Source organism: Cryptomeria japonica, chromosome 3 (assembly GCF_030272615.1).
Source record: "Cryptomeria japonica chromosome 3, Sugi_1.0, whole genome shotgun sequence".
Lineage (NCBI taxonomy): Eukaryota > Viridiplantae > Streptophyta > Pinopsida > Cupressales > Cupressaceae > Cryptomeria > Cryptomeria japonica.
In genome coordinates this window covers 593,084,810-593,098,687 of record NC_081407.1, presented here as the reverse complement: position 1 = coordinate 593,098,687, position 13,878 = coordinate 593,084,810, and the positions used below count along the sequence as shown (strand labels likewise).

Sequence of the window (13,878 nt, the reverse complement as noted above, 5' to 3'; positions counted from 1 at the left end):
TACTATTGCCCTAACGAGGCTCTAAAATCCTTATGAGGGCCTCTCAATTAAAGAGAAAACGTTTCAATACACCATTAATTACGTCATCTTCGTATTTTTTCTCTAACTTTCTATCTTCATATATATATATAAAATCTATGCCTGGAAACTTTTTAATGTGATTGGTGACGTTGACATGACACGCCCTCTGGCTCCACATGAAACACTTTTGACCCAGAGCTATGAACCAGTGAGGCCACAAAGGGGGACCTCATCCCCACACTTCACTTGATCAAACCTGTGAGCCCAATGACCCAACGAAAGCATAGGGCATGCAAGCACATTGACCTAACATGGATTTGAACCTTGGTGGCCGCTTCACCAAGAAAGAGTTTTAACTGCAACACTACATGTCCGAAGACACAAAAATAAAATATTATATCTTCTACTGAATTTTTCTATTATTTATCATTTCAATGAAGAGATTGTGGAGAAGTTGGAGGCACTCATCATCACATTGCATAAGAAAAGAGATGAAGTGCTTAAATCTCATAATAGTTAAAATAGTTTCTTCTCATCCATAGTAGACTATAAAAACCCCTTTCCTTTCCTTTCCTACTACTAAAAAAATAAATAATTTAAAAAAAAATTCTTATTTAAACAAAGCATCCACGACATAAGAATTTAACGAGGTTGGCAAGAAAGGAAGCAATCTACCTATCATACACCATTCGCCACAACCATCGGTATCCTATATCCTGCCACGCGTCATGCAGAGCGTGGCTCAAATTCAGCAACCTGTTTGTGCTGCCGGGGAGTGGTGCTGCTGAGAGTGCCTGCCTTGCCTGCACTCGTACAATTTTTATGACTTTCACCTGAGCTGCAAGCGACTAAAATCATGTTGGCGGCTCGATCTTCATTCTTTTTGCATCCCCTCTGCCTGCGCAGGGACGTGCATGGCTTCGATTCACCTCCTCCCATTCTCTGCACTTCCGCCAGGCCCAATTCAAAGCCGTGTACAGTCTTAGCGTGGGCAAAGAATGAACGCCTCCATTATGTCCGACACATTGTCTTGCAGGCCGCCACTAGTGAAACGGGCACCGTCGGGTCGGAGGCAGAGTCAGAGGCAGCGGTGGAAGCAGAGGCAAAGGCAGAGGCAGTGGTGGAAGGAGAGGCAGAGGAATATGAGGTGGAAATCGATAAACCTTATGGACTTAGGTTTTTCAAGGGCTCTGATAGGGGTACCTACATAGACGCTATTGCTCCAGGCTGCAGTGCTGATAAAACTAATATGTTCACTGTTGGAGATAAAGTCATATCTACCAGGTATTTTCTGCTTTTTTTCCTTCTTTCTATTCAACTTGTCACCACGGATAATAATCTATACTGTCTATCCATTTATGTCATCATTGACTTAATATTGTCTGAGCATTCTTCTGTTTTCCTCCCTAATTTTCTTTTCTTTATAAGATTGAAAATTCTACAATGTCACGATCCTTGCTTCATCCTTTATACAGGGCTTTTGTACTGAACAAAACTTATTTCTGGTAGGCTTTTAATGGACCATTCAACTTCATAAGTAGACCCAGAGCCATTTAAAAAATGCTTTTTTTTTTTTTCATATTTTGGTGCCAAAATAGAAGGAGAAATTGTTTTTATATTGGAAACAGTTAGCTGTTTCATTTTTCTAGGCCAGCAATTGAATTTTTGATTTGTTATATGCCGTCACCGAAGCTAGTTGCTAACTTTCTATTTATTTAAAAAAATATTTTATTCATAATTATTCAAGGCACTGCTAATACGTCTTTTTAAATGGTTGGTAACTGGTAATGGTATGGTAGCCCAAACAAGAACAAAGGCATGACGGAAGATATGCTAACAGCAAAAAAGTACGATAGGAATCTTTGCAGCAACGAAAAGTATTAAGCTTAGCGGCAAAATACTATTTAATGCTACAATAAAAACGGATAACGACCATTGACCAAATATAAGTAAAAAATTCAATAGGCTGTAGATTTACTACTAAAGTTGCTTGGCTCACAAAGAGCCTCACCATGATTGTTGTATTCTTATCAAGTGTGACCTCCACAGATTAGCCAAAGCAGATTGGTTATTCAAAGCAGATGATTGAGTGTGGGCATGCTTCAAATCTCCAACCAAAAAGTAATACTTTTTGCCAAAAAAACAGTCTCCAGATCTAGAGAAAAAACATAACATTCCATGATATATTCATATGAGAATGTTGAAGGCAACAACCTAGCAACAAAGGATATCTATCTCTGAAGATTACACCCTGCAAGAGAACATTGATGCTGGATAAAAGCAATTTTTTTCCCTTTGTTCGTGTGTTTACAACATTACATGTATGATGACTCTAGCCTAAGTTCTAGAAAAAAGTCACACTTCATGCCATGCTTAGAGTTGCTTACCTCTGGAATGAACATTATACATCTGAAAGAACAATAAGCACATCTAGAAAATTTTATCAGTTACTCTGTTTAGATATCATGCAAATCCAAATATAAAGTACTTGTTCTGTGTAAGAACATAAAAACATTGCATCAAGCTATACGCAAACTCAGTTCTTTGTGCTTGCTATCGAACCTCTAAATTGACTATAAAATGGTATCAAATTGTGGTAACGTGCTGACTCATGAGTACTTTGGACCTGGAAGGGCTTTTGCAAGTTACATGTTTCTCGATTGGAAACTTGTTTTTTTTGATCAGTAATTGTTTCTTTATATTAATAATCAAAAAAGATTTACGAAGTCTGTATCAAGTCTGAATATCAAAATCTTCACAAAACAACCATTAACCTGAAACTCCTAGCCCTATCTGCCTAAAGTCTATATGCTATTCTTTACAAATGGGCTCTACACCCCTATATAGCATACAGTATTGAGTTACTAACAGGACTTATCAATTTAGGAGCTCGGCTCCTACTCTGCAATATGCTTCCCACGGTCCTCTGATGCCATTTCTCCCACCATCTCACCAGGTCCGCCGCTCTGGATCTCCGCATTCGAGGATGTGCCTCCCTGCAAGAATTGACGACGTTTCGAGCTGAAGGACCCAACATGCCTGCCGCGCTTCCTTTTGGGAGGAGATGTTTCCTTGGCTTGCACCTGGTTTTCTTCCCTCAGCATCCACTTCGCCTCTTCATCTCGAACCATTTGGACTTCCCTTGACTTGAGGAAATCCTTTATACCTTGTAAACCAATTTGGGCAAAAGCCCACCTAACTTCTTTGTTGCCATTGGCGCTCCACAGTTGAAAGGGCCAAAGAGGTGGAATAAATTCGCCAACGTGTAACCAATCTCCACCTGGACACACAAACCCTGCCCCTTGACGTGCCATTCCAATTAGGCTCGCTAAATCCCAACACCAATCATCCTTCACACAATTGTGCATAAGCCAAAAAACAGAGTCACTCGTCTCAAACTCTAAACACTAGGCCAAGAATAGGGAGGCAATATTGATATTGATTCTGTTAATTTTAAGCAATCAGATGTTAATTTAACCAATTAGATTATAATCAGACTGTGCATAAACAGTAACAGCAATAAAACACAAGACACAAGACACCAATACCCTGGGAAAACCTCCCTCTTGGAGGTGAAAAACCCAACCTTTAAATGTGATATGTATTATCTCAAATGTAGACAGTTTACTAGGCAATGACTTATCTCAGATTGCTGTTCAAGATATCTCAGATTGCTGTTCAAGATATCGGTGATGAATACAGCCCTTCATTAACAGCAGATGATTAGGAGGAGCAGCAGATATCCAGATCAGATTCGCACAAGAGACCTTATGAAGAACTTTGACAACTTCGCCACAATCAACCTTGAAGAGTTTGCACAATCGCCTTATACAAGTTCGTATGAGGAAGGATCGCTGCTAGGAGAGCAGATAGCATTTGATAATTATTGTGTTCAAATGACTTCATCTTGAAGTGGTTATTGTTGATTTTAAGGTAGTGCTCGTTAACCACAAGCAAACATCAGATCTGTTGCCTTCCCAACCATAGACGATAAGCTCTTATCGTCACCCTCGAGCACGCTACATAAATTTCTCACCATCAATTGATCTGCTTGTACATGAATTCGATCTGCCTGATTATGATCGAACTTGCTGTCTGATCTCAGTTCCATAGAGGGAAGACCACGTCCATATATATCCGTCGAAAGGAGATATCCAAGAGTCGGCTCTCATCAAGGAGGCACGACCTTCATGAAGCATCACATGCCTTCAAATGAGGGGTGGCGGACTTTAACCAAAAGTTGGCCCCTTTGAAGCAAATCCGATAAGTCAAACTCAATGATGTATGTTTAATCATTAAACCTGATAATGCATATGTGACTTAATAAAGATATTAAAGGATTAATATAAGTTGATAGATTCATCAAATGTGTAAGGCCAGTAGGCCATTCACACATTTGATCTTGCTTAGTCGGCCTGTAGGATTTCTACCGACGCTATATCATCAACACTCCCTCTTAGCTAGGGAGGAATCCTTCTTAATCTCTACAAGTCACATCACCTCATCGATGACTAACATAATGACTACACTCATGTGAATGAAAGAAGCTTATCACCTCATCGTGATGTTTGACCACAATGGCTACTCCCAGAGGGTGAATACACACAAATGCTAAGTCATGGAGTCTCTCACATGACATCCACCATACCTACTCGCAGAGGGTGGAACAAGGGCTGGAACCTCAAACTTCTCTCACAGAGAAGAATGCACAACAAGGGCTGATACGTCAAACTTCTCTCACAGAGAAGAATGCATAACAAGAGCTGATACCTCAAACTTCTCTCACAAAGAAGAATGCATAACAAGGGCTGAAACCTCAAACTTCTCTCATCTTCACCATGCCTACTCACAGAGGTTGGATCCACCATACCTACTTGCAGAGGGTGGAATGAGGGCTGGAACCTCAAACTTCTCTCACAAAGAAGAATGGACAACAAGGGCTGATACCTCAAACTTCTCTCACAGAGAAGAATGCATAACAAGGGCTGACACCTCAAACTTCTCTCACAGAGAAGAATGCATAACAAGGGCTGAAACCTCAAACTTCTTTCATCTCCACCACCTACTCGCAGAGGTTGGATCCACCATACCTACTTGCAGAGGGTGGAACGAGGGTTGGAACCTTAAACTTCTCTCAGGAAAAGAACTCATTAACAAGGGATTGCACCTTGAACTTCTCTCTCTCAGAGAAGAACTCATTAACAGGGGCTTTCACCTCAAATTTCTCCATCACAGAGAAAAATGCATTGACCAAATCTTCATGATGACATGGCTCCCTCTGAAGCTGAAATGTCAGGCTCCCTTTGAAGCTGAAATGATAGGCTCCCTCTGAAGCTGAAAAACAAGCTCCCTCTAAAGCAAATATCAACCTTCTGATCTCTTCGTCCAAGGTTACTTCTGACGATATGTCAGACTCCCTCTGAATGCTGATTCTTCCTCTGCGAAGAAATGCAAGCAATCTTCCTACCTTGAATAGAGATTCGTTAGTGCTTGAACCTTGGGTAGAGGGACCGCCAATGAAAAGCATAATTTTGGCAGCAGTGCCAGGCACACAAGCCCCAACCAGCCCCGCGGCCACGATGAGAGCAGTGCCAGTGCAACGTGCAGCTCTTGCATCCGTCTGCGCCGCCCACGGAACCTTCTACAACTCTTCCAAAACCAAATTCAAAGTGAATTCACACTGGGAAGCTGGCAACAAGAATTGAGCAATGCTCTGAGCAGAGAGGTCGTCCTTGACGTTGATTACATCGTCAACAAACTTGCAGATAGCGTCAAGCGTTCTATCAATCCGCTTCTGCAAATTAGGATTGGGAGCAATACTAGACTTACTGAGCCAATAATGCCCGACCATGCGACCCTCGTCCGGATTGGCAATCGAACTAGCCTCAAGCTCTTCCAAGGCCTTAAAAGCGCTTTGAAACTTGGGTTCCATCGCCTCCACGAATTCATCTGTAAACCTAATTCGGCTGACATCAATATACAATCCAAGCTCCTTGTGCTGATAAAGCCAATCAAAGTACTGATTCCACAGGGCTGCGGGCTCCGTCTCTAGCCCTTTCTTCTTCAAAGAATTTGTATCGAGCACAGAAACCTCTCCAGCCACAGCAATCCAAATTCGAGTCACAAGCCGACATCTTTCAACGCTGACAATGCCGAGCTTTGAAATCGTGGGCGAAATATTGTGACTGGGCAACAAACAACTTTTTGCACAGGTTGTTGTCTGCGTTCCCCTACGAAACTTCAAACGAAAAGGATTTTGGGCCATCATACTTGTTCTCGAGGCCTGGGGAGACGCGATCCCCTGATTGCCACCTGATTTGTTTAGACGCTTGACTGACGCCACTGTGAAGGGCAGAGGTCAACGAGTGTAATCGCTGCATTATCCTCTATAGCCGCCTTTCGATCTGGAAGAGATCATAAATTTGCAGTTGTTTCTGATTGAATTTCCCTTGAGAGCACAGGATCTACCTTCAAGCGGTTAGGCTCTATAGAAGGAACCGGGCTCTGGTACCATGTTGATTTTAAGGTAGTGCTCGTTAACCACAAGCAAACATAAGATCTGTTGCCTTCCCAACCATAGACGATAAGCTCTTATCGTCACCCTCGAGCACGCTACATAAATTTCTCACCATCAATTGATCTGCTTGTACATGAATTCGATCTGCCTGATTATGATTGAACTTGCTGTCTGATCTCAGTTCCATAGAGGGAAGACCACGTCCATATATATCCGTCGAAAAGAGTCGGCTCTCATCAAGGAGGGATGACCTTCATGAAGCATCACATGCCTTCAAATGAGGGGTGGCAGACTTTAACCAAAAGTCGGCCCCTTTGAAACAAATCCGATAAGTCAAACTCAATAATGCATGTTTAATCATTAAACCTGATAATGCATATGTGACTTAATAAAGATGTTAAAAGGATTAATATAAGTTGATAGATTCATCAAATGTGTAAGGCCAGTAGGCCATTCACACATTTGATCTTGCTGAGTTAGCCTGTAGGATTTCTACCGACGCTATATCATCAACAGTTATATATCAACCTTTTGGCGCCAATTATCCTAAAGTCGGCTTGCATGTTAATTAAATAATGTTATATTGTCATTGTACATTTCCCACGTTAGACATTTGGGTCCAGCCCAATAGTCATTGAATTGCCTTTCCACGTTACATTTGTGCCCAACCCAATAACATATGTAATTCCCTTTACACGTTACATTTGGGTCCAGCCCAATAATATATTTAATTGCTTCCCACATTACATTTGGGTCCAACCTAATAACAAATTTAATTGAGATAATACATATGAATTTTAATTGTCATTTGACAACATTAAGAATTCGATAATCAGGTATCCGAACTAGCTAACATTTTCAACACTCCCTCTTAGCTAGGGAGGATATCTGCCATATGTCATGATCCATTCATGACTTTCATCATGCATTGCCCGCAAGGATGAATGTATAAGCTCTATAGAGTATACCTACAATAAAAACACATAAATATCATGAACTTATTTCATGATGTACATCTTGCATTGCCCACAAACGATGGTTCCACCTTGCATTGCCCGCAGAGGGTGGAAGAGGTCTTACACCTCAGCTTTCTCCCAGAGAAGGACACGCTGTCACCTTGCATTGCCCACAGAAGGGTGACTCCACCTTGCATTGCCCGCAGAGGGTGCAGACTGAATTGCATCACTAAGATTGAGACTCCTTCTCAATCAATGTTGTGTTCTCCACCATTCCAAGCTTCTCTCTGAAGTACTCAAACTTCACCCGAGCTAGAGGCTTGGTGAGAATATCAGAAACCTGTTCATCAGTGCTGATATATTTCAGCTGGATGGCACCTCTTTGTGCCATATCACAAATATAGTGATAATGAGTTTCCACATGTTTTGACCTGACATGAAACACGAGATTATTAGACTTTTTAATACAACTCTGATTATCACAATAAATAATAGTGGATTCCCAAGGTTGTCCAAACAACCCAGCAAGAAACTTGCGAAGCGAAATTGCTTCTCTAGTTGCCACACTTGAAGCAATGTATTCAACTTCTGCAGTACTTAATGCAACTGAGGACTGTTTCCTACTGGCCCAAGAGATCATAGTGGAACCCAAGCTGAAATAGATTCCTGAAGTGATTTTCCTGTCAGTAACACTTCCAGCCCAATCAGAATCAGAGTAGCCTTCCAAATTGATTATTGTGTTGATTGGATACTTCAGCCCATAGCCAATTGTTCCACGCAAGTATCTCAGGATGTGCTTGGCTGCCACCAAGTGAACATGCTTTGGCTGGTTCATGAATTGGCTAAGTGCACTCACTTCATAGCAAATATCTGGTCTAGTGTTGACTAGATACATCAAGGATCCAATCAATTGCCTGTACTCTGAAGGATTTGCAAAATCAGAGTTAGCTGCAGAAATACTCAACTTCTTCAAGTTAGTTTCCATAGGAGTAGACATAGCTTTACAATCCATCATACCAAATCTTTTCAATAAATCAATAGTATATTTACCTCGACTTAGAATAATTTCATTAGGTCTTTGCCACACTTCTAACCCTAGAAAGTAATGCATTAGACCTAGATCCTTCATTTCAAATTCAGTAGCTAATTCTTTTTTACACCTAATGATGAGGCTATCTTCACCAGTTAGAAATAAATCATCAACATATAGAACCAAAATTAACATTTCACCATTAAATACTTTAAAGTAAATGTTAGGGTCAACATCATTCTTATAAAATCCTAAACTGACTACGTACTTATCAATTCTTTCATACCAAGCTCTAGGGGCTTGCTTGAGACCGTAGAGAGCTTTCTTCAATCTGCACACATGAGTCTCTCTATGATGAATCTCATAACCTTCAGGTTGTTCAATATAGACTTCTTCCTCAATAACACCATTAAGGAAGGTAGTCTTTACATCCATTTGATGTAATTTCCATCCTTTGGCTGCAGCAATAGCTATAATAGTTCTAATAGAAGTATATCTAGCAACAAGAGAAAATGTTTCTTCATAATCTATGCCTTCCTTTTGAGAAAAACCACGAGCTACAAATCTAGCTTTATATTTCTCTATACTACCATCAACAACACGTTTAATTTTAAACAACCATTTGGAAGAAACAACAGACTTACCTTTAGGTCTAGGCACAACATCCCAGACATCATTCTTGATAATGGATTGATACTCTTCGTCCATAGCTAACTTCCATGCTTGCTGGTTCATAGCTTCTTCTATGTTGGATGGTTTAGCATCAATGCATATCATTGCAACATAGTTAGGGAGCTTCCGAGGTCTCTTACTTTCTCTGAAAGTGCCACTAGGAGCTGCAAACTTTTCTGCATCTTGAATTGTGCTTCTAACCCAAAGTGATCTTTTCTTGCTAACTACAATATCTCTAGGTCCATCAGTTGGAACCAGAGGCTCAGGAGGATCATCATGCTCAATAGGTTCAAGAGGCTCAATAGACTCCCTCTGAATCTCAGGATTAGTATCAATATCCATATCTTGATTATCATTAACTTCTTTATCATTATCAATAAAAGAACCTTTAGATTTCTTGAAAGCAATATTTTCTTCAAAGGTGACATCCCTACTTACCTTAATGTACCTTTGACCAGGAATGTAGATGCGAAATGCCTTGGAAGATTCACTATATCCAACAAGGATACCCTTCTTCCCAGAAGGCTATAACTTAGTCCTCTTTTCCTTTGGCACATGAATATAGACAGGACTTCCAAAGATCCTTAGGTGGCTGATATCTGGTTTGACTCCTGTGAAAGCTTCCTTGGGAGTTATGTTCTTCAGGACACGATGAGGACATCTATTTTGAATGTACACAACAGTCTTGGATGCTTTAGCCCATAAGAAGGTCTGCAGGTCCTGGTTGTGAATTATAGCTTTGGCAGCTTCAACAATGGTTCTATTCTTTCGTTCATCTACACCATTTTGTTGAGGATTGTAGGGAACGCAAAACTCCCTCTTAATTCTTGTTTCTACACAAAAGTCATTGAAGCTACTTGAGGTGTATTCACCTCCATTGTCAGATCTTAACACTTTAATCCTTTTACCAGACATATTTTCAGCTAGAGCTTTAAATTTTTTAAACCTACTTAACACTTCATCAGATTCTTTAGATTTTAGAAAGTAAATCCAAGTCTTTCTAGAAAAATCATCTATAAATGTAACATAGTATAGAAATCTGCTAGGTGAAGGAACAAACATGGGTCCACATAGATCAGAATGAACAAGTGCTAATTTTTCTTTAGCTCTACTTTCACTTTTATGAAATGGAATTTTAGTGTTCTTACCTAATGCACAACTTTTGCAAGCATCATCATGAGATTGATTAAGTTTAGGCATACCTTTAACCATCCTTTCAAGTGAAGGAAGTGCCTGATAGTGAAGATGACCAAGCCTTCTATGCCATAGCTCGCTAGATTCAGGAGCTTCATGAATGAGTGCTCGAATGGGGTTAGCTGAAAGCTTATACAAACTATTATATCTATTTCCAATAACACGAACAGATTTAATACTAGATTTCTTAGGCCATGCAAGTACTTTACCCTTAGAAAATGCTATTTGATAACCTTTATCTTCTAGAGCAAAAATAGAAATTAAATTCCTCTTAATTCCAGGTACAAATAAGATATCACTAAGATGCAAGGACATGCCAGATTCTAAATTTAAAGAAGTGCTATCAAAACCTCTTACTGAATACTGAGCATCATCACCAATTACTACATGAAGGTTGGACTCTTTCTCCATCAAGTCAGAGAGATGCTCTCGATATCTTGTGATGTGTCTAGATGCACCATTGTCGATCAACCAAGTGTTGCAATCGGTTGGCACATTGTTGGACAAGGCAGAAATGAAGAGGTAGTCTTCATTGTCTTCTGAGTTTGCAACTTCATTCAGGTTCGCCTCTCCTTGCATGGGCGGGTTCTGACATTCTTTAGCATAATGTCCAAACTTGCCGCATCTGAAGCAACAGACACGTGAAAGATCCCTTGGCTTCTTCCTTGAATCGTAAGCAGGAGGTCTGAAGTCTCTATCTCTTTTGAAGTTGTTCTTCTTCCAATGACCTCCCTTTCTTCTAACATGTTGAGATGCAAGCACATGTTGATCTCCTCCCTGAGAGCCTTTATGCATTTCTCTGGCAGCAAGGGGTGACTCCTCTTGAATGCAATTTGATCGAAGGCGATCGAAGGAAGGGAATTCAGCTCTTCCACTTATGCTTTGAATAAAAGGATCCCAAGAGTCAGGAAGACCATTCAAAGCAATCATGACAATATCTTTGTCCACAACCTCGCTTCCAATGACGCTGAGTTGGTCCTTCAATTCTGAAATCTTCATGAAGAAGGACATGACTGAATCACCTTTGCTCATTTTGACTTGAAGAAGTTGCTGCCTCAATGTAAGTGTCTGGCTGATGTTGTTGATCTCATATATCCCTTCTAGATGTTTAAACATCTCTCGAGCTGTCTTCAATTTGGAGATGACTGGAACAAGATGATCCTTTACGGAATCAATAAGGAACTTCTTTTCTTTGAGAGCATTCTTCTTGAATTGCTTTAGCTCTTCCGGATCCGAAGGTTCAGTCAGATCCATATCTTCCACAAACTATAACAGCTCTAATTCTTCAAGAGCAAGGAGGACACGAACCTTCCATGATGTGAAATTGAGGGCACCTTCAAGTCTATCCTCTACTTTCAGACCTGTAACCATCTTGCAAAACTAAAACAACAAACTGAAAGTGAAGGGCAACTAATAATCTGATTATTTGAATGAACCTAAAGCTCTAATACCATGTTAATTTTAAGCAATCAGATGTTAATTTAACCAACTAGATTATAATCAGACTATGCCTAAACAGTAACAACAATAAAACACAAGACACAAGACAACAATACCCTGGGAAAACCTCCCTCTTGGAGGTGAAAAACCCAGCTTTTAAATGTGATATGTATTATCTCAAATGTAGATAGTTTACAAGGCAATGACTTATCTCAGATTGCTGTTCAAGATATTGGTGATGAATGCAGCCCTTCATTAACAACAGATGATTAGGAGGAGCAGCAGATGTCCAGATTAGATTCGCACAAGAGACCTTATGAAGAACTTTGACAACTTCACCACAATCAACCTTGAAGAGTTTGCACAATCACCTTATACAAGTTCACATGAGGAAGGATCGCTGCTAGGAGAGCAAATAGCATTTGATAATTATTGTGTTCAAATGACTTCATCTTGAAGTGGTTATATATCAACCTTTTGGCACCAATTATCCTAAGGTCGGCTTGCATGTTAATTAAATAATAGAATATTGTCATTGTACATTTCCCACGTTAGACATCTGGGTCCAGCCCAATAGTCATTGAATTGCCTTTCCACATTACATTTGGGCCCAACCCAATAACATATGTAATTCCCTTTCCACGTTACATTTGGGTCCAGCCCAATAATATATTCAATTGCTTCCCACGTTACATTTGGGTCCAGCCCAATAACAAATTTAATTGAGATAATACATATGAATTTTAATTGTCATTTGACAACATTAAGAATTTGATAATTTGGTATCCGAACTAGCTAACATTTTCAACAGATTCGAGATTTGTATTGGGCCTTCAAGTATTCATCCCATAGGACAATTTTCACCCTATTCAAAATGTCAGCTCTGCAATTTTGTAATGTTCCCTTTTTAGGCGATAGGAGATGAGTAAGGTTTGACCTATCATTCGAGTTCCCGTAGGTCAATAGTATGATTAGGGGACTCATTCCAGAGGGTCATGGAGCTTTGCAGGGGCTCTGTGAGCTGTTTTGGACTTTTAGACGACAGTTCCTACTTTTTAGGGAGGTCTCCTATTTTTTAGGGAGAACTAGCAGTTGATTGGATGACCACCCGGGGGACCAAGGAGCAAAGCAGGATCCTTTTGAGCAGTTACATGTGTTTGGAGAGAGGTTCCTATTTTTTAGGGTGAGTCCCTACCTTTTAGGAGGAACTGTTAGTTTGCTTGCAGGATTCAGGCAACATTAGTGATCATGGTGCAAACGTAATTCTAATTTTAGCCTCGGATCTCATTTTATTAATAAATAAGGAAATATTAAAATATTTTAATATTTCCTAAGTTTGGATTTAATAAAATAATAATAAAGTGATATTATAATCACTTTATGGGGAAATACGTTAGAATAATTCATTGGCCCTCTTACCTAGGCGTTTTAGCAAATATTACTATAATAATGAAGGGGCCAAATTAAAATAATTGTGGTTCAATTTTCATAAGGAGGCATAAATAAAATAAAGTTATTTTATTAATAAAAGGGGATATGAAACCCTAATTCGAAATTAGGGTTAGAGGTGAAATAAAAAGTGAATTTGTCAATCATTTTGGCATTGAGTTGTTTATTTTTTGAGAGAATATTATCTTCTACAGGTTTGCAACGAGTTTGGCAGAGTTTTGGAGTGGAATTGGGGACGAAAACCTCCATTTCTTGGTGATAGGACGAAATCTCTTGCACCAATCAGCAATTTTTTCAACAAAGGAAGCTCTTATCAGGTTATTAGAACCAAATTCAAGAGCTAATTGGAGTAATACAACATCATTAGGGTCTGATTTTCAGATTTGAGTAGGAATAAGAGACATTTCATTGAAAATTGTGCCATTTTGGAGCCAGCCGTATAGTTCTCAGCTAGCCATACCATTTCAGTTGGCTAGGGGTTTCAATAAAAATAAATAGAGGGGTTTGCTGCTGGTTTTATTGTCAGCAGTTAATAAGAAGATATCAAAGGTTTGTTTGGTGATATTACATCATTTAGGAGCTATGTCAGCAAAACAGTG

The 13,878-nt window shown here is 39.7% G+C and overlaps 1 protein-coding gene across 1 annotated transcript in view; it reads left to right on the top strand.

Annotated features, from left to right (window-relative positions):
• Positions 1-673: 673 nt before the first annotated feature.
• Positions 674-13,878, top strand: part of LOC131078619 (protein MET1, chloroplastic) — a 201,854-nt gene continuing 188,649 nt past the window's right edge. Inside the window, exon 1 of the mRNA XM_058016367.2 lies at positions 674-1,305. Coding sequence (XP_057872350.2) covers positions 878-1,305 — 428 coding nt within the window. The 5' untranslated portion in view covers positions 674-877. The remainder of the gene's footprint in view (positions 1,306-13,878) is intronic.